General features: G+C 30.2%; 2 protein-coding genes across 2 annotated transcripts; both read left to right on the top strand.

The window, feature by feature from the left end:
- The first annotated feature begins 5,745 nt into the window (after positions 1 to 5,745).
- Positions 5,746 to 20,993, top strand: LOC115889950. The gene is made up of 4 exons (XM_030910050.1): positions 5,746 to 5,767; positions 19,084 to 19,459; positions 19,619 to 19,773; positions 20,767 to 20,993. Exons 2-4 carry the CDS (start codon positions 19,101 to 19,103, stop codon positions 20,985 to 20,987), a joined length of 735 nt encoding a protein of 244 aa, XP_030765910.1. The 5' UTR covers positions 5,746 to 5,767; positions 19,084 to 19,100; the 3' UTR covers positions 20,988 to 20,993.
- LOC115889949 (trichohyalin) lies at positions 8,688 to 19,090 on the top strand. The gene is made up of 6 exons (XM_030910049.1): positions 8,688 to 8,826; positions 12,619 to 12,762; positions 13,390 to 13,456; positions 15,580 to 15,909; positions 16,171 to 16,389; positions 16,445 to 19,090. The coding sequence occupies exons 2-6, from the start codon at positions 12,687 to 12,689 to the stop codon at positions 18,099 to 18,101; spliced, it is 2,349 nt and encodes a 782-aa protein (XP_030765909.1). The 5' UTR covers positions 8,688 to 8,826; positions 12,619 to 12,686; the 3' UTR covers positions 18,102 to 19,090.
- Positions 20,994 to 22,104: the final 1,111 nt, after the last annotated feature.

The raw sequence follows: 22,104 nt of genomic DNA, 5'->3' as shown, positions 1-22,104 counted from the left end.
TCGGTATTATATTAATTTTAAATTATTTTTGGCCATACAGGGTGAGTCTTTAATAAATGCAAATATTTTCATAGCTGGTAGATCTTGATAAATCTTTGCCATTTTTCAGATAAGTCCAAAATAGCAGACTTGTTTTAATTTGAAAATTTTGAGAACCACTGGATTTTACTACTACCAATGTTGCCATATTATCAAGATATTATATTTTTTAACTGAAAATTAAAAAAATTAAAATTTTTCTTGTAAAATATTCTACCCTTAAAAATATTTGCACTCATTTAGCACTCACCCTGTATATCCCGTTGCAGTAGTTTTGAGATTTGCTTTGTCAAAATGTATATTGTTTACGTAGGACTGGTGTTGTAAATGATTTGTTTGTTTGTATTTGAACTTTTATCTTTTGCATATCATTGAACTTGTTTTGATAATTTTGATGAGATTTACCCTGCTTAATTTATTCATTAAACCATGGGCGTAGAAAAGGGATATGTTGTACCCCTTGTGTAAGTTATTTTAAAATAGTATAGAGGGTGTTCTCTTATAAATTAAATTATTTTTTTTTAATTTTAGTTTAATAAAAGTTCAATAAAAAAACAGTTATTTAAGGCTGGTTCTACAATTAATACCAATCAATATAAAAAAGGTGTATATGTTTGTATGAGTGATACGTTAAATAAAACATATTTAGCTTGTAATGGACCTTATTTCTAAAAGGAATCACGATAATGGGTGTTAGTAGTATTATTTTTGTATCGAAGATCGCGAACATTGTATTGTAGGCGGTGTACATATTTTGCAATATTTGTACATTCCATCGAAATGAGTACTAGTGCTAAGTGTCTTAACATTAAAACCCCTAAATTTTGTGCCAAGTTGGGTTCAACTAAAATCAGTAATAATATTATTTTATATTTCGAATTTTGTATATAAAATATCTCAATTTCAATCTTAAAAAATTTAGTTCAAAAGAAGTATATTCTGTACGAAATGGCAACATTGCCATGCTCTGAATATGAGAGATTTTCAGATGAAACAGCAGTTCTCAAAAGTTTTCTAAAATTTACAGAAATTAGTTTTGTTAGTAAAAAACTCATTTGTGGATTTATGGGGTCAAAATTTCTGAATTTATTGTCATTTTTCGTAAAATTATGAAGCTCTTTTAATAAAAGTATTGTTTTTAATAATTATTTTTTTTATAATGAAGTAAATCAAAAAAAATATATATAAATTCGAAATAAAAATAATATTAAATAAAAAAAAAACTAACAAAAAAATTAAATAAATAAACGAAAATTGTATAACTTATCCCATATGCCTTAAAGTATATTCAAATGATATATTTTTGCGTATTTTGCTTAATCTTATATAAAAATAGCATTAAGTATATGTCTTCCATATATTAGTTCTTATTTTTTTCAAAGAATATTATAGGTTTACCTTTTTACCAATACCTATTAACCTAAAATATTTTCGAAAAAACTAATCAATCAAAACACTCTTTTCTAACACTTTTTTTCTGATTTTTTTGCCTAATCTGTCATAATTTTTTTTTTTCGAAAAAAAATAGTGTAGAATTTTTTCAACAACCATCGTAACATTATAGCTATTTGGCTGTGAAGGAAAAATTCATTTTTCTGTCTTTTTCACTAACTTCAAAATACTTTTAATACCCAAAAAAATATATACAAGGTGTTCTATGAATAAAAATTCATACAAAATGTGTACAAAACACGTGTATATATGTTTTTGTTTCTTGCATAGAATAATTTAAATATGTATAACATTTTTTTTACCTTTTAGTCAAAATAGTTTTTAGTTTTTTAAACATTAAATTTGTTATTTAAGTTTTATTATAGTTTATTTCATAAATTTTATTGAGTCAAACTTTTTTGATATTTATTTGCATTTTCAGTTTTTTTTTTCTTTTAGTGTTAACATGTCCGATTTTGTATATACATACATTTAGCTATGTTAGTAGCAAACTGTTCTGGTATAATTAGGTGTTAGTAAAAAATTTTCTTTGATTGACAGTGTTTAAAAATGAAAACGCTGTGTTAATTTTTTTTGTGTTTAAAAATTCCTGTTATACGATGTTATATACGATGATTTTTTAGTATTTTCTGAAAAAAAATACGTGTTATTTAAAAATCATCCTGTATATAACATAATTGCACAGGGTGAGTCAACGATAAAGTCCATTATCTTATTTGTTTTAAGAAAAATATTCAATAGAGTATTTTTATGTAATGTCATATTACACGATTTATTTTTTCGAGTATACAGGGTGCGTCAAAAAAGTATGAGATAATGATTTTGCTCTGTTATTGTTGACTCCCCCTGTGCATTTTTCTACCATTTTTTTGCTGATTTGTAAGAAAATGAACCAGTGACATGACTACATACTGATTTATATTAATGTTATTACATTGTTTATAGTAATTTTACCAGTTTAAGTGAATTGAATTCCTGCTTTGTTTTTTGTCTGATTTAAGCAATTTTGTGACAAATTTTCGTGAATTTTTTCTTTGTAATTTAGGGTTTATATATAGTATTAATATGTAAATACAGTGTCCTGCCCTTGAGGGCTTCCTTTTTTCGAAAAATAAGGAGGCTTTCCGGGGTTTTTGTATATTTGCGCAGATATTTTTCGTATCTATTTTTGGTCGATGGATTGTTTTATCTTTTTGGGGACCATTTTAAATAAATATTTTTAAAAATAACGACTTGTTTTTATTTTCTTATTCACTGTTCTTAAAAATGAGGAAGATGCATATATTTTATTTTTCGCCAGAAACTGTTCAATTTATTAGAATAAATATGTGTAAATGCAAAAAAAAACTTTTTTCTTGAAAGCAGTACCACAATTTTATAAAACGGGCCATTAAAATACTATGGACAACGCAAACGACGCCTCGCGAATTGAAACGATATTCTATTGGTCTGACGTCACCCGCCGTTCTCGTCGACGCGCGATGGCCAGCAGCAGCCAGACGTGTTCCGGTTATGTACGTATTTAGGTGGCGTACTAAGACATTTTTGTTGCTTTTAACGTTGATTGAAGGAGCTTTTTATGCTTTTTTGCAGTTATTATTTGTATGTGTTGTGTGTTCTGAGAATTTTTTAAGTAATGGCAGATTCCGGGTTTGTAAAAGCACAATCAGATAACTTGCCAAAAGTCGATGCTTTTATGTTGGCTGCTTTTATAAATACAAATTCTCAATTTATTGGTGCTGAATTACGAGGAAAAAACAGAGAGGTATGTAACGTTTATTCTTTGTAGTACTGAGGCATATTTAAGTATAAGTAGGTACCTATACTGTTATGAACTTTTATATAGTTATAAATATTAATGTTATAAACTTATTTTTCAGATCAGGTAGGCAGACGTATGGAGATAATGCTGTAGGTTATGTAGAAGTGAAAAGAGACAAACATATTTGTTTAGTACGTGGAAAAGTAACTCCAGATAGCGTGAAAAAGAAAGTTTTTTTTTATATATTGACACCCCCTTACCTTTGTTATCTTTAAAGATTGTTTTTTTTAAGAAATTATAGGAAATAAATTGTTTATCACTAATGAAAATATTATACAAGGTGTCCCATAAGCAAACGCCAAAATTAAGTTACTTTTTTAAGTGAAACACCCTATATATTTTTGGATTCTTCGGAAATTTCTAGATATTCTAGATATATTTCATGTATAATATCCTATACCTATCTTCAAATGTTTACGAAATATTGACAGTTGAAAAGCGAAAAATACCTACAATTTTCTGGACCACCTTTTTTGAGACACCCTGTATATCTAGAATTAATTTTAAAAGAGAGTATATGAAAAACCATGCAACTTTTTTATTTAATGTTTTCTTCTAAAACTTGCAGTTAAGGCTGTATGTGGGTTTCAAAATATAATGAACAACCCTGTACATTCAAATTTCATATACCTATGTAAGACAATATACATAAATATATGAACTTACATCAAAATCTTCACAACTATAAATCGTAAAAATAGAGGATAATTTAACGTTTTTCTTTTCATCTCTTCTCATGGCCTTGGACCATTTTTTTCTGTTTCCGCTCATCCATTACTATTTATAAATATCACTAATTACTAATTATGTATTAATTAACCCAAATAACTAAAATTTTGACTCGGATTCAACAGCGTTTAAAAGCAAACTGTGTAAAATAAACACGCGTCTGGCTCCACTCAACCAGAAGAACGGCGGGTGACGTCACAGCGGCAAGACGCGGTAGAGAGCGTTTGCCCGGCCATTTAAATTAACAATATTTAATTATTTTATATTAGAGGCATTTCTTAACCGATATCAACGATTTTTTTTTGTTCAATTTGTAATTATATGAACTATTTTTTAAAACCATTATTTAAAAACATGCATTTTCCTTATTGGAAACCGTGTATAAAAACAAAAATAAAGGCATTTTTACAGTTTACAGGATGTCTCATTTGAGAGCGTATACAGGGTGGCCCATTAGTGCGAGGAAGTCCAATATCGTCGTTGTTGAATATATGAAAAAAAGTTTCGTGCAGATGTTGCACGGTTTATAATGGTGCATATCCTAAAAATATTTTGTTGTGCACAGGGTGGCCCAAAAAAAGTTATGATAAAAAGTTTTTTTAAATTGCATCTTTAACCAAACCAAGCCACCCTGTGTATGCGGTTTTTGCATGATTAAAATTCCTATAATTTTCTTTAATAAATATTCATTTTAGCTCAAAATAAAAATAAAAAAGTTAAGTCTTTTTGTAATTTTCAGAAAAATGTAGGTCAAGGAAATGCGGTTTTATTCTGGATTAGGGCTTGATAAGGTTTCGAATTGGAATTGTATGATAAATTAATAGCGTGCGGTTTTCCATGATCGCGTGCCTGTCGTTGTCTTAAAGTGTGACGGATACAAAAAACTGATGCAAATAGATCTTTGGAATAAGGTTAATGGTTCCCTTACCCAGAAACTAATGTTAAAATCATCGATAAGTTGAATATTTTAAGGAATATTCTAGGTAGATTGCTAGAAATCGAATCACACTACGAATATATCAGTTTCTACTAAATATTTGCTGACTTTAATAATAAAAATCCTGTACAAATTAATGAGTATTGAATATTTAAAAAAATATAATTGTTACGATAAATATGATATCTACTTTTTAATTATATTGATTTTGCAAAGTTTTCAAAAACTGTTATCTTAATTTTTATGTATGCCCAATTAAAATTGATCTATTTATCTTGCTGTGAAAATAACTTACACATAATATTTTTCAGATTTTTTGGAAATTAGATAATTTTATCTATACTAATATATAAAATCCTTAAGTGACTGACATACTGATTAATCAGGATCCTGCTCGAACCACTCAACGTAAGAAGCTCAATTTTGGCATACAGGTTGATTCTAGGGTGTAGAGGTTCGATAAGAAGGGATTTTTCGAAATTCCATTTCCAAGAGGGTGAAACCACCCCTCAAATATTACAATATTTTTTATTTAAAAAACGGTATATTGTATATTGTTTTTTACATATTTTAAGATTTTTTAAAAATGTATACAGGGTGTTTCGAAAAATCTGGTCATTGATTAATTACGATCCTGCTTAAAGCGCTTGACGTAAAAAGCTGATTTTTGGAAAACCTAGATTGACTTTAGGGTGTAGAGGTTCGATAAGTAGGGATTTTTCGAAACTAGAATTCTAAGGGGGTGAAACTATCCCTCAAATATTAAAATATTTTTTATTTAAAAACCGGTAAGTTTTTGGAAAAACTCATAAACACGTATATTTTATTTTGTTGTTTACATATTTTAACATTTTTTATAAATTTATACAGGGTGTTTCATAAAATTTGACCATTGAGTAATCACGATACTGCTTAAACTGCTTGACGTTTAAAGCTAATTTTTGGCAAACTGATTGACTGTGTGACGAAGTAGAGGTTCGATAAGGAGGGGTTTCTCGAATCTCAAATTCCAAGAGGGTGAAAACGCCCCTCAAATATTACAATATTTGTTATTTAAAAAACGGTTAGTCTTTCGGGAAAACGCTTGGACAAGCATAATTTATTTGTTTTTTTTAATATTTTGAAATTTTTTAAAAAATCATACAGGGTGTTCCAAAAAGTTGGATAATTTCTTAACCACGATTCTGCTTAAACTGCTTGACGTAAAAAGCTTATTTTTGGCAAACGGATTTTTCGAAAGTCAAATTCCAACGAGATGAAAGTCGCTGGTACATGCTAGTTAGAATATAAAATGTTTATTTTCGTTATATAATTCTTGTAATCGAGATTCTAGAAAACCCTTCCCTTATTTTTCAAGAAACAACTCTGAAGTTATTCGCTCTTATTCATATAAGTAGAGGTATAGATACGTGTTATATAAAGGGTGTCTCCTAAATACGACCAAGTATTTTAAGAAAGTTTAAAAAAACGTTGAAAAACTTTTTACTTGACATTTTCCGGAAAATTAAAGAAAAACTTTTTAGTGTAGCAGGTTAATTCTACTAAATTTCTTAAAAAAAAAATAATTATATCAATGACATGGCATTATTAGATATTATTAGTAATTTTAGAAAAACGCACTATGCAAGTTTGGGTATTAAAATCGACAAAAAAAAGGTTTTTTTAATTTCACTCAAAATGAGTTATTTGGGCCATAAATACAAAATATGTTCATGGTGTCTGTCTGTCTGTCCGACTGTAACACGATAACTCAAAAACCGCTAAACTGATTTTAACCAAATATGTCACAAAAATACTGTGGCACCCGAGAATCTGGCCATTAGTTTTTGGTGGGGGTGGGAAGTTGGTAAAGGGGTACGGGAGGGGGTTAAACATTTAAAAAATCGTAACTCCAAAATTATAGTAGCTAGCGAAACGCGGTTTTCAATTTAAGATTAGGAATAATATTTGCAACAAAATTTCTAATAACATCAAAATCAGTCAAAGTGGCAGTTTTTGAGATAAAAAAAAATGGAAAAATTCCTTTACTTTGGAACTAAATGAACTGCCTACCAACTTATTTTTATTAACATATTTTAGTATGGGCGGCTATACGTGCCTTCCGGCGCCAATTTTTTTTAACTCACCTGTAAATAATATGGAATAAACCCGTGTAAAAATAACACATGTACACATACTGTAGCCTCGCTATATGAATAAATAAATAACCCTCAAATCAATTCTTTATCCTTAAAAAATAACATAAGTCTGTAAGTTTTTTTCTATTCTGACTCATATTCTGTAATACTATTTCGTATAGTACTTATTTCGTATTTATTGGAAACCTCTGTTCAGTTTCCGCATGTTCATATTTGTTTTTTATCCAATAATAAGTTCTTCAAATCACGAACAAAAACAAAAACATATATTGTTAGCGTGAATCTAGAATATTATGTGTTTTGTCTGTTCAATATTATTTTATATATATATATAGTTGAAGTCAATCACCTTTCAGTTTCATTCGATGGATATCTACAGGGCGAGTCTTAAATAAGTGCAAATATTTTCAGGGCTGGTAGATCTCGTGAAAAGAAACATATTTTCTCTTTACCGTTTGTAAATAAGTCCAAAATAACAGAGTTATTTTACTTTGAAAATTTTCAAAAAAAAATGATCTTTGCTTAAATTTTGAGAACCACTGGGTCTTTTCCGGGTTTTCTTTTTTGTACATTTTATCTACTACCTATATGTTGCCATATTATCAAGAAATTATGTTCCTTAACTAACGACTAAAATAAAACCAATATATTTTTTAAAAAAGTTTTCTATTTTTTTTCGCAAAAAAAACTTCATAATCGTGTCTGGGGTCGAAATATACTGCCCCTAAAATATTTGCGCTTATTTTAAGATTCGCCTTGTATAAAAACTATATCTATTTTTTAGGAAAATAAAAATAACTTTTAATGTTAAAAATAGGTCTAGTGAGAGAGAGAGATCTTTCATTTTAGTTCAAATACTTATGTTTTTTCTATAGATGCAAAACGAATAATGATTTTTTTTTGGATTCAGTGTTTCAAAATGTTTAACGGTTTCGCAGATATTTGGTATATATTTTTACATATTGATTTTTTCCGATATTTTAATAGTTGTCTTCAAATTCGGTCCAGCCATTCTTCAGTTTGATTTATTTATATTTCTCTGGGACTATCAAAAAAAAATAATAATAATCTAAAGATTATGTCAAGTACGGAGAGAAACCCCAGAACGCGATAATATACAGAGTGTTCTATTTAAAAAAAAATCAGAAACTCACACTTTTTTAGAGACTATGCAAGTGAACCATATTGTCCTAAAATAGGTCCTATAGAACACAATTTATGACTGCACAAGTAATAAAGTTTCAGTCCGCCTATTGGAGCAGCACTCTGTATATGCAAAAAAACAGTTATTAAGTCAGGTCAACGAATATTAATTAGAATTCTCCCATAAAACCTCGCAATGTTCCTAAAACCCCAAAATTACAAATTCACCCTAAATAAACCAAAAATTTAAATAGGACACCATTTCCATCGGACCCTTTTCGTGCAAATTTTCCTTTCTTTTCCACACTTAGCCGGAAAATAAGGTTAATAACCCACAGTGTGTTGGTTTTCCATCGCCGGGCAACCGCAGGCTTCGATCAAACAAGACCTGGGTTTTCCACGGTGTGGTATTTTCGCGTGACATAGCTTCAGTGTCGGTTGTTCCTAGTTTTCCCGAGAATTTTCCGTAGTTTGGTGAGCGGTGGTTGTTAGTTTGGGAAAGGGCAGTTGTGCTTTTCGTTGCTGAAGGGCGAAAAACAGTTTAATTTTCCTTGATTTGATTTATAGTAAGCATTTTTTGATATTAGAATACAGAACATAGATTGATATAAGTGGAAAAAAAATCAGGTGGTGATGTATTATTAATTAATATGTTTTTTTTGGTATAAAATTTTCGATCTGGCATTTTCCTATAAAGATATCGTGTGATCGAAAAAAAAACGGCGTCAAAGACGGTTGGGAACTGAAAATCGGCATTGACATTATTGGCGATGGCAATCTCTAGACATCTTTTACTAAACTAAAAAAAAATAAAGAATTAGAATAAGAAATAAAAAATATATAATTACTAGCTAATACTTTGCTGTGCATAAAAATTTGGAACGATTTATTTCTTTAAAAATCTTGCAATGATGGTATACAGTATGAGTCTTTAAAGTGGAATAAAATCATTATATCAAACACAGAACTTAAACAAAATGCTTGGACATGTCAATTATTATTTTTATTAGTCGCTTATAATTTTACATAAAAAATATTTCAACAGAAAGCAGATATTTCTATACAGGGTGGTCCGAATTGTATTCCGGAAACTTCGGCAGCATATTTTACTGATAAAAATAAGTAAAAAAGTTCATATAATTGTAGTATGTTCTAAAATGCTTAGTTTCGGAGATACAGGGTGTAGAAGTTTCATTTTTATTTCGATTTTTTCCAAATAATTTCTGAAGCAACGTCAATATTTGCATGAAAATTGGTGAGTTTTTTCGCATGAGAAATTTGATTTTGATGTCAATATGACTCCTATTTGTAGGGGGCGCCACCTACATGTGTTTTGAAGAGTAATAACTTTTTTCCGTACCTGTATAAAACTACTGAGTGAACAAATATATATATTCGTGATTTTCTACGTAAAAAATGTCTCTTGGTAAAAATCGCTAAAAAGAGGATCGGGGAATAAATTACTTGAAAACCAAATCGAAAAATTTTATTATAAAACCCTTTTAAACCTAAAAAGATAATCACCTTCTGAATTTTTTCACCTACATATTCATTTACACCCTGTATCATATCAAATATATTATTAAGAAATGTTGTGTTCGTTGGTACCATATAATTCAATATATACAGTATGATCGAAAAAATAACAGCGTCCACTTGGCTACTGGTGTTTTTTTGATAAATCTAAATAGGTATTTAAAAAACGGTTTAGGTAAAAATATTTATAAATTATTTCTTTAAAAATTCGCTAAATTAATAAATTTGTTAAATAAAAAGTTCACAATTTCTTCACTGGTTTCTTACTAAAACTGAAGAGTGGAAATACCAAAGGGGGTAAGTGCCAAAATTATTTTTTCGAGATAAATGAGAAAAACACAGTAGAACTGAAACTAATAAATGTTTAAAATATCTTTTAAAATACATTTAATGTACAATATTAAACAATAGACGCTTTCGCTTGGCACTTGTAACTTTTCTTAGGACATGCAGCATAGTATTTATTACGTTTCTGATTGGCATTTACCCCCTTTGGTATATCCACTCTTCAATAATTATAGTCTGACCAACAGTTGCATCCATCATTTTACTTGACAGAAAAATTGTATTTTCAACAATCTTTAATTAAAAAAGACTAGAAAATAAACTGTTCATTAAAGCACTGTTCATTAAAATGTTGTCTCCTATGTTATAGGGCTTGTTTCTCTCTACAATTTCCTGTCTCACAATGTACCGTTTGTGTCCAGGAAGGATTCATATTTTCATAGTTGTCGATTTTCGAAAGAAATCAGAACAATTATATTATTTCGTATATTTTTCATTTTATTGATTTTATGGAAAGCACTGTTCATTAAAATGTTGTATCCTATGTTATAGGGCTTGTTTCTCTCTACAATTTCCTGTCTCACAATGAACCGTTTTTGTGTCCAGGAAGGGTTCATAGTTTCATAGATGTCGATTTTCGAAAGAAATCAGAACAATTATATTATTTCGTATATTTTTCATTTTATTGATTTTATGGAAAGCACTGTTCATTAAAATGTTGTATCCTATGTTATAGGGCTTGTTGCTCTCTACAATTTCCTGTCTCACAATGTACCGTTTGTGTCCATGAAGGGTTCATAGTTTCATAGATGTCGATTTTCGAAAGAAATCAGAATATGTATATTATTTCGTATATTTTTCATTTTATTGATTTTATGGAAAGCACTGTTCATTAAAATGTTGTATCCTATGTTATAGGGCTTGTTTCTCTCTACAATTTCCTGTCTCACAATGAACCGTTTGTGTCCAGGAAGGGTTCATAGTTTCATAGATGTCGATTTCTCGAAAGAAATCAGAACATGTATATTATTTCGTATATTTTTCATTTTATTGATTTTATGTAAAGCACTGTTCATTAAAATGTTGTATCCTATGTTATAGGGCTTGTTTCTCTCTACAATTTCCTGTCTCACAATGAACCGTTTGTGTCCAGGAAGGGTTCATATTTTCATAGTTGTCGATTTTCGAAAGAAATCAGAACATGTATATTATTTCGTATATTTTTCATTTTATTGATTTTATGGAAAGCACTGTTCATTAAAATGTTGTATCCTATGTTATAGGGCTTGTTTCTCTCTACAATTTCCTGTCTCACAATGAACCGTTTGTGTCCAGGAAGGGTTCATAGTTTCATAGATGTCGATTTTCGAAAGAAATCAGAACGTGTATATTATTTCGTATATTTTTCATTTTATTGATTTTATGTAAAGCACTGTTCATTAAAATGTTGTATCCTATGTTATAGGGCTTGTTTCTCTCTACAATTTCCTGTCTCACAATGAACCGTTTGTGTCCAGGAAGGGTTCATAGTTTCATAGTTGTCGATTTTCGAAAGAAATCAGAACATGTATATTATTTCGTATATTTTTCATTTTATTGATTTTATGGAAAGCACTGTTCATTAAAATGTTGTATCCTATGTTATAGGGCTTGTTTCTCTCTACAATTTCCTGTCTCACAATGAACCGTTTGTGTCCAGGGAGGGTTCATGACCAACAGTTGCATCTATCATTTTACTTGACAGAAAAATTGTATTTTCAACAATCTTTTATTAAAAAAAACTAGAAAATAAACGTTTCTACACACTAAAAGTTTAATGAGTTGTAACAGTAAAAATATAATAGACATTTCAAGCATGTGCCTTTGATGTTTTTTAATTTATTTATAATTTCTATATATTAAGTAGAAGACAATCCTATCGAAAAAAAAAATGACGTCAGAGTTGGCTTGAGAATGAATGTTGCCTGGTGAAAGTCACCGATTGTCCATTCCAAGGTAACATGACGGCGCTGTTCTTTTTTCGAATATACGGTATATATTTAATGATGATATTATATCAGTATCACACACCTATAATTATATTACATTGAAAACAATATCATTATTTTCTTTTTTACACTTTTTTTATTAAAAAGATTATTTTATCATCTTTGGCCTCAAAATGAAATCTACCTCACCTGTTTCGAAATAAAAAATAGTGTCAAATGGGTGTCTGTAATAAGCAGATATTACATAAGTTTTATCACAAATTTCCCACATTATAGTAATATAATGCTGGTAATATAAATTAATTATAAAAATTAATTCTTTCTGGCAGTAGAAAAGCTTTTTTAATTAAACAAATGCATTTCAATGATTTCTCCGTATTTTTTAGGTAAGTATAAATTGCACATACAAAAAAATTAAATAAAAACGCTGTCATAGTGACCTATCAAATAACATTTATATTCATGGCCTTTTTATTAAAAAAAAACCGTTGTTTTTCTTTTTCTATGTGTTTTTTTAGGAAATATATAGGTACTAACTATTGTTTTTAGAGTTTAATTTGGAAACCAAGTGCCAAAAAAGTAGAGTTTAAAGGATTTTTCTTTGAGATGTTTGAGATATGACCGCTGATAGTTATAATACGAAGCCTATGTCTTTGGTTGAACGGAAAAAACTACAGTGGGCAAAGGAGAGAGGTAATTTTCCAAAATAGGATATGGTTCTGTTTCAAAAAATTAACCAACCGTTTTTAATTAAAAAACAGGTTTAAAAAATGGTCTTGATGATAAATTTAATACTAATACATTATATATTTTTAGAATTGACCTACATGTATCGAAAAAATCAATTTACAATTTTATAAACCTCAAAAGGGTTGTCATTGTATCGCTTCTGTTAAATCGATACATTTTTTTTCTATACTCAACGTTTTTTTAACCGGAACCAGTCAATTACTTTTCATTTTTCACTGTTAATTACCATTTCTAATGAATGCAAATTCAGTTTTTTACGTTCTTTTACTGATATAATCCTCACAAATGAAATAATGTATTCAGTCTGCTCCGTTTTTTGTAAGTAGAGGTTCATTAAATAATTTAAAAGGTCTGGAAATAGGAAAGGTTTCCTTGAGAATGTGGGTTTGGAAGTCTAAACCACATAATAATGTGTTATTTCAAAAGTAAAATACACCTTTGGAGATCAATTTAGATGGGTTTTGTTTATTTATACAGAGTTACAGGGAAAAGTTACGACTTGGTATTATTTATTTATTTTCATTTTTTTTTCAAATAATTCTAGCTAATTACGAGGTATTTTTGTTTTAGAAGAACTGGCCAACCTCACAGCACCTTACCGACAATACAGTCAAAATTTCGAAAAATCATTTGACAGGTAAATGATAGACTCCTCTGATTAACAAATACTCCATTAATAATAATATTAATTATAATCCTCAGTCGCACATACCTATAGATCATACCAAATCAACTTTTAGTGACGTGATTAAGCTTGACCGGCACAGCGTTGCCCAATTTTACATATTTTCTTTTAATCAAAATATTTTAGGAAACAAAAATACATGAATTTTAAATATACAGGGTTGTTCACCACATACGACACGGAGTATTGTAGCTAAACGATTAGATTTTCACAAATTGTAAGTTTTGGGTTCGTTGAAGGTCAATTAGAGCTACAATTTAAAAATATTTTTACAAGATACAGAGTGTCCCAAATAAGTAAAAAATATTATAGTTATATTTTTTTAAATGGAACACCCTGTATATTATTCTATTGTTGGATTTTACGATTGAAATAAAGGTAAATTTGATTAAGGTTTATCACACTTAAACCTTACCGTTTTTGAAATATTTTCAATTTTATGAAATTGCAGTAAAAATTTTAAGGCTTTATTTCTCCCAGGGTATCAAAGTTTTTAATACGAAATATTTACTGAAGATTATTTATTGATCAGATATTGTGTTGCAATAATAAAAATTTTACTACCTTACAGAGTGTCCAAAAATTTATATTAAATAATTACTAGCTTTAAACGGCAATAACTTGTTTAATTTAAATGGAACACCCTATATATTTTACGTAAATCAGATGCACAATGTAATTGTCTATCAAATTTATTATATACCGTTTTTTACCCATCTCTTCAAGTTTTCGTAGAAAATGCATTTTTTTATAATTTAGGCCTCATTTATCACTATACCCATGGAATATTGATATTTCAGATTTTTTTATAGCACCATAATATGTACAAAATGTACAGGTGGTAAATATTGCAAGCCCATTGGCATACAAAATAAATTATTTAAATATTTTTAAGAGTATACCAATTATTATTTCCTACCAAAAACACCAAAAATTAGTTAATTACATACTTATAAATTGTTTTAATTAAAAAATTATTCTAAATAAATGTGGATTTGGCTCAGAAATCAATATAATAATAAGTTATAAAAATGAATGTCTGTGTTTTTATAAATAAGCATTCATTAATAAATGAAGTAAAATCTATAAGGTGTTGCTTTTTACCACACTGTCTAATACACACACAAAATTCAGTTTTTTAGTATTTGGAGCAATTATTATTAATCAACGTAAACAGTCAAATAATGTAGTTTGAATACTGGGATCATATTAATTGGTCCTCTTTAACAAAAAAATGTTTAAATATTTTTTTCATTTTTTAATTAAATAAGCGAACTAGATATATCGACAATATTAGTATCTGTACCCTTTGAAAATTTGTTATATCTTTAAAAATAAGCTAAAATGTCAATATTCCATAGGTATAGCGATAAATGAGGTCTAAGTTATAAGAAAATGCATTTTCTATGAAAACTTGAAGAGGTGGGTAAAAAATGCAACAATACAATTTGATAGACAATTGCATTGTGCATCTGATTCACGTAAAATATATAGGTGTTCTATTTAAATTAAACAAGTTATTGCCGTTTAAAAGCTAGTAATTATTTAATATAAACACTGGACACTCTGTATAAGGTAGTAAAATTTTATTATTGCAACACAATATCTGATCAATAAATAATCTTCAGTAAATATTTAGTATTAAAAACTTTGATACCCTTGGAGAAATAAAGCCTTAAATTTACTGCAATTTCATAAAATTGAAAATATTTTAAAAACGGTAAGGTTTAGGTGTGATAAACCTTAATCAAATTTACCTTTATTTCAATCGTAGAATCTAAAAATAGTATAATATACAGGGTGTTCTATTTAAAAAAATACAACTATAATATTTTTTTACCTATTTGGGACACTCTGTATCTTGTAAAAATATTTTTAAATTGTAGCTCTAATAGTCCTTCAACGAACCCAAAACTTACAATTTGTAATAATCTAATCGTTTAGTTACAATACTCCGTATCGTATGTGGTGAACAACCCTGTATAAACAGTTATTATTTACATCAACAAAACTCAACGAAGAGATTCTCAATTTTTCGTAAATATAACATAAATAACATATTTTCTTCTATATAGATCCAAATATGGAAGTAGGCACCCTACGATACAAAAACAATCATCCCTGGACAACTACCCCAAAGACCAGGAGCGCAGAAGTAGTTTACCACCTCTGTACAAGAACCAGTATAATTCGAACTATGACTACAATCAGAAGAACTACAAAAGCGAGAAATTTGACAGAGGTGGAGAGACTTCCGGGTATGGTAGCGATACCAACAATCAAACTCCAGAGTATAAGGAGAATAGTCTTCCTCCTGCTGGCAATAGTCAGTGGACAGGAGGACATACGGGACACGGGGGACACCAAAGTGGTTATGAGTCCTCCTCTAGCTTCAGAGACGACAGGTAATTTTAGAAAGGTTGCAAATTTCATCTAAGTCCTCTTTCTTCAGTTCTAACTTCCAACTGATGAACTATTTATGTTATTGTTATATTGCTTGCTTAATCACCTGATCCTTTCTGATGTTTCTTTTATATCATTCGGAATAACCAACAGAGCGAGAGAGAGAGAGAGTATCTTACTCAGGCTGGGTGAGGAAGATCTCACTCTCTCAATTCGATATAATTTTGTCGTACATCAAAAATCTTCGAAATCTTCTTTTTCAGACCAAAATGGGGTGACAAAGGAGTGGGGGTAGGAAAATTCTGGCAACCCAAAGAAGAACACTACGAAAAAATAGCCGACGAGCCCCCAAACTGGGTGAAACGAGGCCTTCAAGGCGATGGAGCAATACTCGTCGCAAACTCTTCGCCCTCTGCTTCGCCAGAACAGAGATACGAAGACCACGACAGACCCTGTACGGGTTCTAGCTTCTCCCAACACAAGTATGCTTTATTTTCTCCATAACTTCTCCTTAAAACTTACTTTATTTGCTTCCAGATGCTACCTCCGAGGCCAAAACATGCCCATCGATGCGGTTGAGTTAGCAGAAAGAGAACGAAAAAGACAGGTAGCCCTAGCTCATCAAGAAGCCATCCGCCAACAGCTGGAGGAACGTGAAAAAAGACGGGAAGAAGAAAGAATCAGAAGAATAAGGGAAGAAAGAGAAGAAGAGCTGCGCATTGAGAGAGAACAGGAGTATGAGAGACAGAAAAAACTACAGGAAGAACGTGCCCATCAAGAAAAGTTGGAGAGAGAAAGAAGAAGAAAGGAAGCAATAAGGGAAGCAATGGAATTAGCTGAAAAAGAAGCTAAACTTGAGAAAATCAGATTAAGGATGATGAAACAGAGCACTAGAAACGACGATACTGAACGAAACATGGCTGAAAATGTTCTGGAGAAAGAAAAAGTTCCTAATGAATCCAAACTAATCGAAAAAGTCGAAAATTCTAATAAAGATTGTCTGAATAATAACAAGGAAGTCATTCCTGGACAAAAACCCGAGAACATTACTAAGGAAATCAATAACAACCTTGTTAATCAATCTGAAACATCCAACGTACAAAATTCTCCAACCAAAAGCACCACTAGCATACCTCAGTCAGTAATAAACGAACAAGAAAACCAAATGAACAATCAAAGAAGTCTTACTCCTATTTCTCAATCGTCCAGGAACACCAACAATTACAGTCCACGTATTGATCAGTTGGCATACCTTCTTCAACCATCTCTGGAGAGTTTTCAAAATTTCCAGTACGCTGTTCTTATACCCACTCCTACAACCCAATTTCCTATCGCTATACCAGTCAATTTTCCCAACCAATCAAATCAAACTGAAGCTATTAACGCACCACGAACAGAAAACAGAATCCTTACACCAACTAGGTACAGGAATAACATCAGAAAATGTGACAGTAGCACACAAACTGATCCTGTTTTGAACTCGGCAAGATCTTCATCAGAAACCGGAGATGGTAGAGATAAATATTTGAGAGAAAAAATGAACAATTTGGAGATAAATTACGAAAACAAACGAAGAGATAGACGAAGTAGGAGTGAAAGTATGGAGGAGAGACCTAAATGGGGTGTGAACAGGCCTCCAACCAGATACATGAAGCAAAGTGAGAAAGACCCCTTGTATCAAAGAAGAAAACTAAGACAGAAACGTGAAAATGCCAATAAAAGTTACGACGAGAAGAATTCCAGCGATGAAAGTCAAACAGCCACTCCAAGACACTACAGGAAAAAGGATTTAATCGAAAAACGCCCTTCCAGAGCAAGATGGAGAACAGAAGAACGAATATTTAGCGGAAATTTAAAAATGTACCAAAGAGAAATAGTACCGCTTGAAACCGACCAAAACCACCTATACTACAAGTGCTGTTGTACTTGTAGGTGTCAAAAACACGGCTGTTCAGAGAATGTGAAAGTCGATATACTGAAAATTGAAGATGATACGCCTAGGGACGAACTTAGAAGCAAGTGTTCGGAAAGTAGTGTGGATAGAATCAAGCAGGATTCTTTGGATAGTGTCGAAGATGGAAATAAGATCGATTTGCTTGGTAAACTGTCTTCATTACATAATGGATTGCTTCAGGAGCAAGCTAAATGGGAGAATAGTCCGAGAACACCTCTGTTATTGCCGAATAGTTTATAAAAATTATTTTTAGGATATAAAATGAATGAATTTTGAACACAAAACATTCCATATTCACTAAAGGAATTGTTTAATAGATATGGACTAAGGTAGTACAGTTTATGGAATGAATGGTTTAAAGTGGGTGTTTGGAAATGAAGAAAAATGTTGAAAGACAGACTTGTCAAGAAGCTCTGATATCATTGGTAGACTAATAAAAAATAAATGGAAGAGATTTGTACAGCAAAACAAAGACTAAAAAAGAATATATGAACAAATCTACTACAGGAAGCTACAACGAGTCTTGCTGTAGAGAAAAAATCGACTACGTAACGGGGTTTGTCGTGTTTAATTATATCGTAAACATGATTTTTCCTGTTAAAAAAGTTACTGAGGCTAGACACTCAAGCGTAGTGGTGATAGATAAATAAAGAAATAATAAATAAGAAAACAGAGCTAAAAAAAGACTAAAGAAGACTACTACTATGCGAAGCACTATCTAATGAAACCAAGTTGAAAAATGTCCAGAGAAGAAGTCCAGAGACCCAACCATAGTAGTTAAAACTAAATGAAGTAGTATATAGTTAAACAAAACTGAGGCAAAAAGAGGATTTAACATTTACAGAAAGCTGGAGATGAAGAAAACGATTCTAAAAATATCAAACAGAGACAGTCAAAATTAAGGCAAATTAAAAGACATTTTCTCTGTGTATAATATTATTGTTAAGAATGGTCAGAATCGACAAATATTTAGACAATAACTCAAATAGAATATAGGTACGTTTGACATTAAAGCTATTTGTTAAAGGAAAAAAATCTGCCATACCTACAAAATAAAGTTACATACCTAAAATTTTAAGCGGTGTTTTCAAGTGTTATTATAGCCACGTATAGCAAAATAGTTAATAAAGATGTAGATTTCATTTTGAACCAAACATTTCGTATTTTAAAACTTTTTTCATCACAATTACTTCAAACCATTTTTCTATTCCATTCTCGCTAGACTAAACTTCAAGAATCATGGCAAAACTGGACGATTTCCTGTCAAAAAAGAAGGAAACCACGCCCATTTTGGATTTATCGAAAACTACGTGCAATTCCAAGGAGGAATTTCGTCGCCTACTTGAAAAAGTACCCGATTTCAAGATCAAGCCAGAAAAAGTGAGCGTGGAGAGCCTGAAAATTAAGGAGAAAAGATTTGGGTTCAAGTCGGGTAAAAAGGACTTGAAGGGCATGAAAGAACCGTATCAATTCATGAACCCTCTGCCTGTCGAGATGCAGAATTTGAAAATTGATGATTTGGCTGGTGTTTCGATTGATTGGAGAATGCTGACAACGTTGAGACCAAAAAGTAAAATGGAAGAAAACTTCTTCTCCAGGTTAGTATACCGAGTGGTTACACATCTCGTTTTTTTTATCTGAAAATAGTTAAAAAAGTTATAGGGGTGAGCCAAAAATAGAGATACCAGCAAAATTAGTGTTGCGATAGCTTTTTTTTGCTTTTATCAAATTCTAAGAACATTTTTGATTGTTTTCAGGTTGGTAGAACTGGGAAAATTGGAAAACAAGAGCCGTGCAGCTGAAAAACGCCAATTTCAACTGGACCCTCAAATCAGGAAAATAAAAAACAAATCTGGAGTGGTCGAAATGAGGGTTGTGTCCTGTGCTGAATGTGGAGAAGACTTCTGTACTGGTAGGTAAAAGGTAGCAAAAATTTGACATGGAAGAGTAAATATGTATAAAGACTTGAATCTTTTAAAAGACTTAAATATTTTAAAAGATTTAAATCTTTTTTAAAAATGATTTAAGTCAGTATATTCTTATAATTTTTTTTGTGAAACCTATACACCAACACAATGAAAGTGGAACATCCTGTATATAAGTTATGTTTTTATGTTCTTGATTTTTTGTTATTTATTGTCCGTAGTTAATCTGAAAATATTCATTCATTGGTTATGGTTAATAAACCAGTTGTTTACCCAGTGGCGTCGTAAGTACTTAAAAAAAATAACAATAAAACTAAAAATGTCTTATTTTAATAACACACCCTGTATCAATATTTATCAAAATTAGAACTTAAGTATCTTGGGTAAGGAGGCTTCAATATAATTTATCAGATTTGAAATAAATACTGTCCTAAGGGTAGTTTACTCTTGACTCAAAAAATATCAAACCCCATTAAAGCGTACGTCTATGAGGTATCGCATTTCTTACCCTGGGCAAAATGTACGTCTTATAGCCATATAGCCTCCTGCCAAAAATGAAAAAGATCGCTCAACAAACAACCAAGATATTGGCTTGTATCCATCTTAAGTGGGACACCCTGTATAAGAAAATTAATATTAACATTTAAAAAATAGGTACTTAAATTGAATTTTTCTTGACTTGAGGATAATTATATTGACTTAAGTAATTTTATTGACCTGATTTTCAAAAATATAAACTTATTAAGTCATAAAAACTACTTAAATAACATTATATTGATTTAAGTTTTTACAAAAATTACTTGACTTAAAAGAAAATAATTTCAGTCAAAGAATTTGTGATTTTTGTTGAAATTTATTTAAGATTTAGATTTAAATCTATTGGATTTTAGAAATGACTTAAGAAAGTCTTTTTAAAACTGACTTGACAGATCTGGTATTTGAGAAAAGACTATTTATCGTGTTTTTCTTTTCGTCCATAGGTAAAACATGCTCAGTTTTTGGATACGATTCTTTTACCAGTCAAGCGGAGGTACTACAAACGTCTCAAAAGGTACTGTCACCCACCTCAGGTGAAAAGAGTAAACGGAAAATCAAGAGGAAATCAAGATCAAAGAGTCGCGGCAAACGCAAGGGAAAATCAAAATCGAAAAGCCCGAAAAAACGAAGTGCGTCGAAAAATAAATCAAAATCGGCATTGTAATAATTGAAAAATCAATAACAAAATATCGACTATATTATATTTCTTATTAAAAATCAAAAAATTAAAAATTAATAAATCAAATTCTAAAAAAAGTTTTAATTTAGTTTTTTGTTTACTAAGTAGTTTTATTTTTCAAAAGAGAATAGCTTCAAGATTATTCTTGTTTAAGAAACGTGTTTTTTCTGTCATATGTATCATACGAATCGAAAAAAAACGGCGTCAAAGACAGCTGGGGAATGACAATCGATGATAATTTTGGCCAGGTCAAGCCCTATAGACATCATCATTATTACTGGGCCCTCACTCTTCTTCACTTTCTAATTTCCCTTACTGCCAGTTGGCCTCAAATAGGTTGTAATTTATTCTTATATTGAGTAAAAATTATTTTTAAATGGTGTCGTAGTTTAAAATTGGAGAATTTTTTTTAAATAGATTTGTGTGTCTAGGAACGTTCTAGTTTTTATCTTTCAATAGTTAGTGTTAATTTTGACAAGATTTATGTCAATTTTTAGTAAATGAAGTCTAGAGACTGAGCTCGCTAAAATTATCCATGATTGCCATTTCCCAGCAGCCTTTGACGCCGTTTTTTTTTCGATCATACGGTATATGACCTATTGTATTTTTATAATAATAATTATAAAAAAGCATAACTATAAAATATAATAAAAATCTATTAATTTTATTTGAATATTCGCCCCGAAATACCTATCAATTGAAATTCAACATTAACAACAATCAAAACACAAATAAAGACCCCCAAAAACTGAAAATAAATATAAAAATATCATACATTTGTGTTTTACACAAGTTTTTATAATGTTCGATGGACTAAAAGCCAAATGCCAATGAAAAATATAATGATATAATAAAATTTTGGACTTGCCTGCAGTTTTTTCTTGTTAATTTTCCATAATATTACAGGTAGTTGCAGGTTCTCTGCCATATGCAACAATTAATCTTGTTCTGAAGAACTCTGAAATTCAAAATTAGTTATACGGGTACTCATATAGGTATACAGTATATCCCCGCATTGTCTTTACAAAAGGAAAAACTTAATTTTTATTAATATTTTGAGAAAAATGCATTCTTCATAAAAAAATTTGCTTGTTTTAAAATG

The sequence above is a fragment of the Sitophilus oryzae genome, unplaced genomic scaffold (genome assembly GCF_002938485.1).
Source record: "Sitophilus oryzae breed Bouriz unplaced genomic scaffold, Soryzae_2.0 scaffold_857_pilon_pilon, whole genome shotgun sequence".
Classification (NCBI taxonomy): domain Eukaryota; kingdom Metazoa; phylum Arthropoda; class Insecta; order Coleoptera; family Curculionidae; genus Sitophilus; species Sitophilus oryzae.
Note: the sequence above shows the minus strand (reverse complement) of the source record. Positions and strands in the feature narration are given on the sequence as shown.

Coding starts and splice junctions, on each gene's coding strand:
- LOC115889949 (XM_030910049.1), top strand. CDS start 12,687: ATGACCGCTGATAGTTATAATACGAAGCCTATGTCTTTGGTTGAACGG. Junction 12,763..13,389: donor ACAGTGGGCAAAGGAGAGAG/GTAATTTTCCAA, acceptor TTTTTGTTTTAG/AAGAACTGGCCAACCTCACA. Junction 13,457..15,579: donor TTCGAAAAATCATTTGACAG/GTAAATGATAGA, acceptor TCTTCTATATAG/ATCCAAATATGGAAGTAGGC.
- LOC115889950 (XM_030910050.1), top strand. CDS start 19,101: ATGGCAAAACTGGACGATTTCCTGTCAAAAAAGAAGGAAACCACGCCC. Junction 19,460..19,618: donor GAAGAAAACTTCTTCTCCAG/GTTAGTATACCG, acceptor GATTGTTTTCAG/GTTGGTAGAACTGGGAAAAT. Junction 19,774..20,766: donor TGGAGAAGACTTCTGTACTG/GTAGGTAAAAGG, acceptor TTTCGTCCATAG/GTAAAACATGCTCAGTTTTT.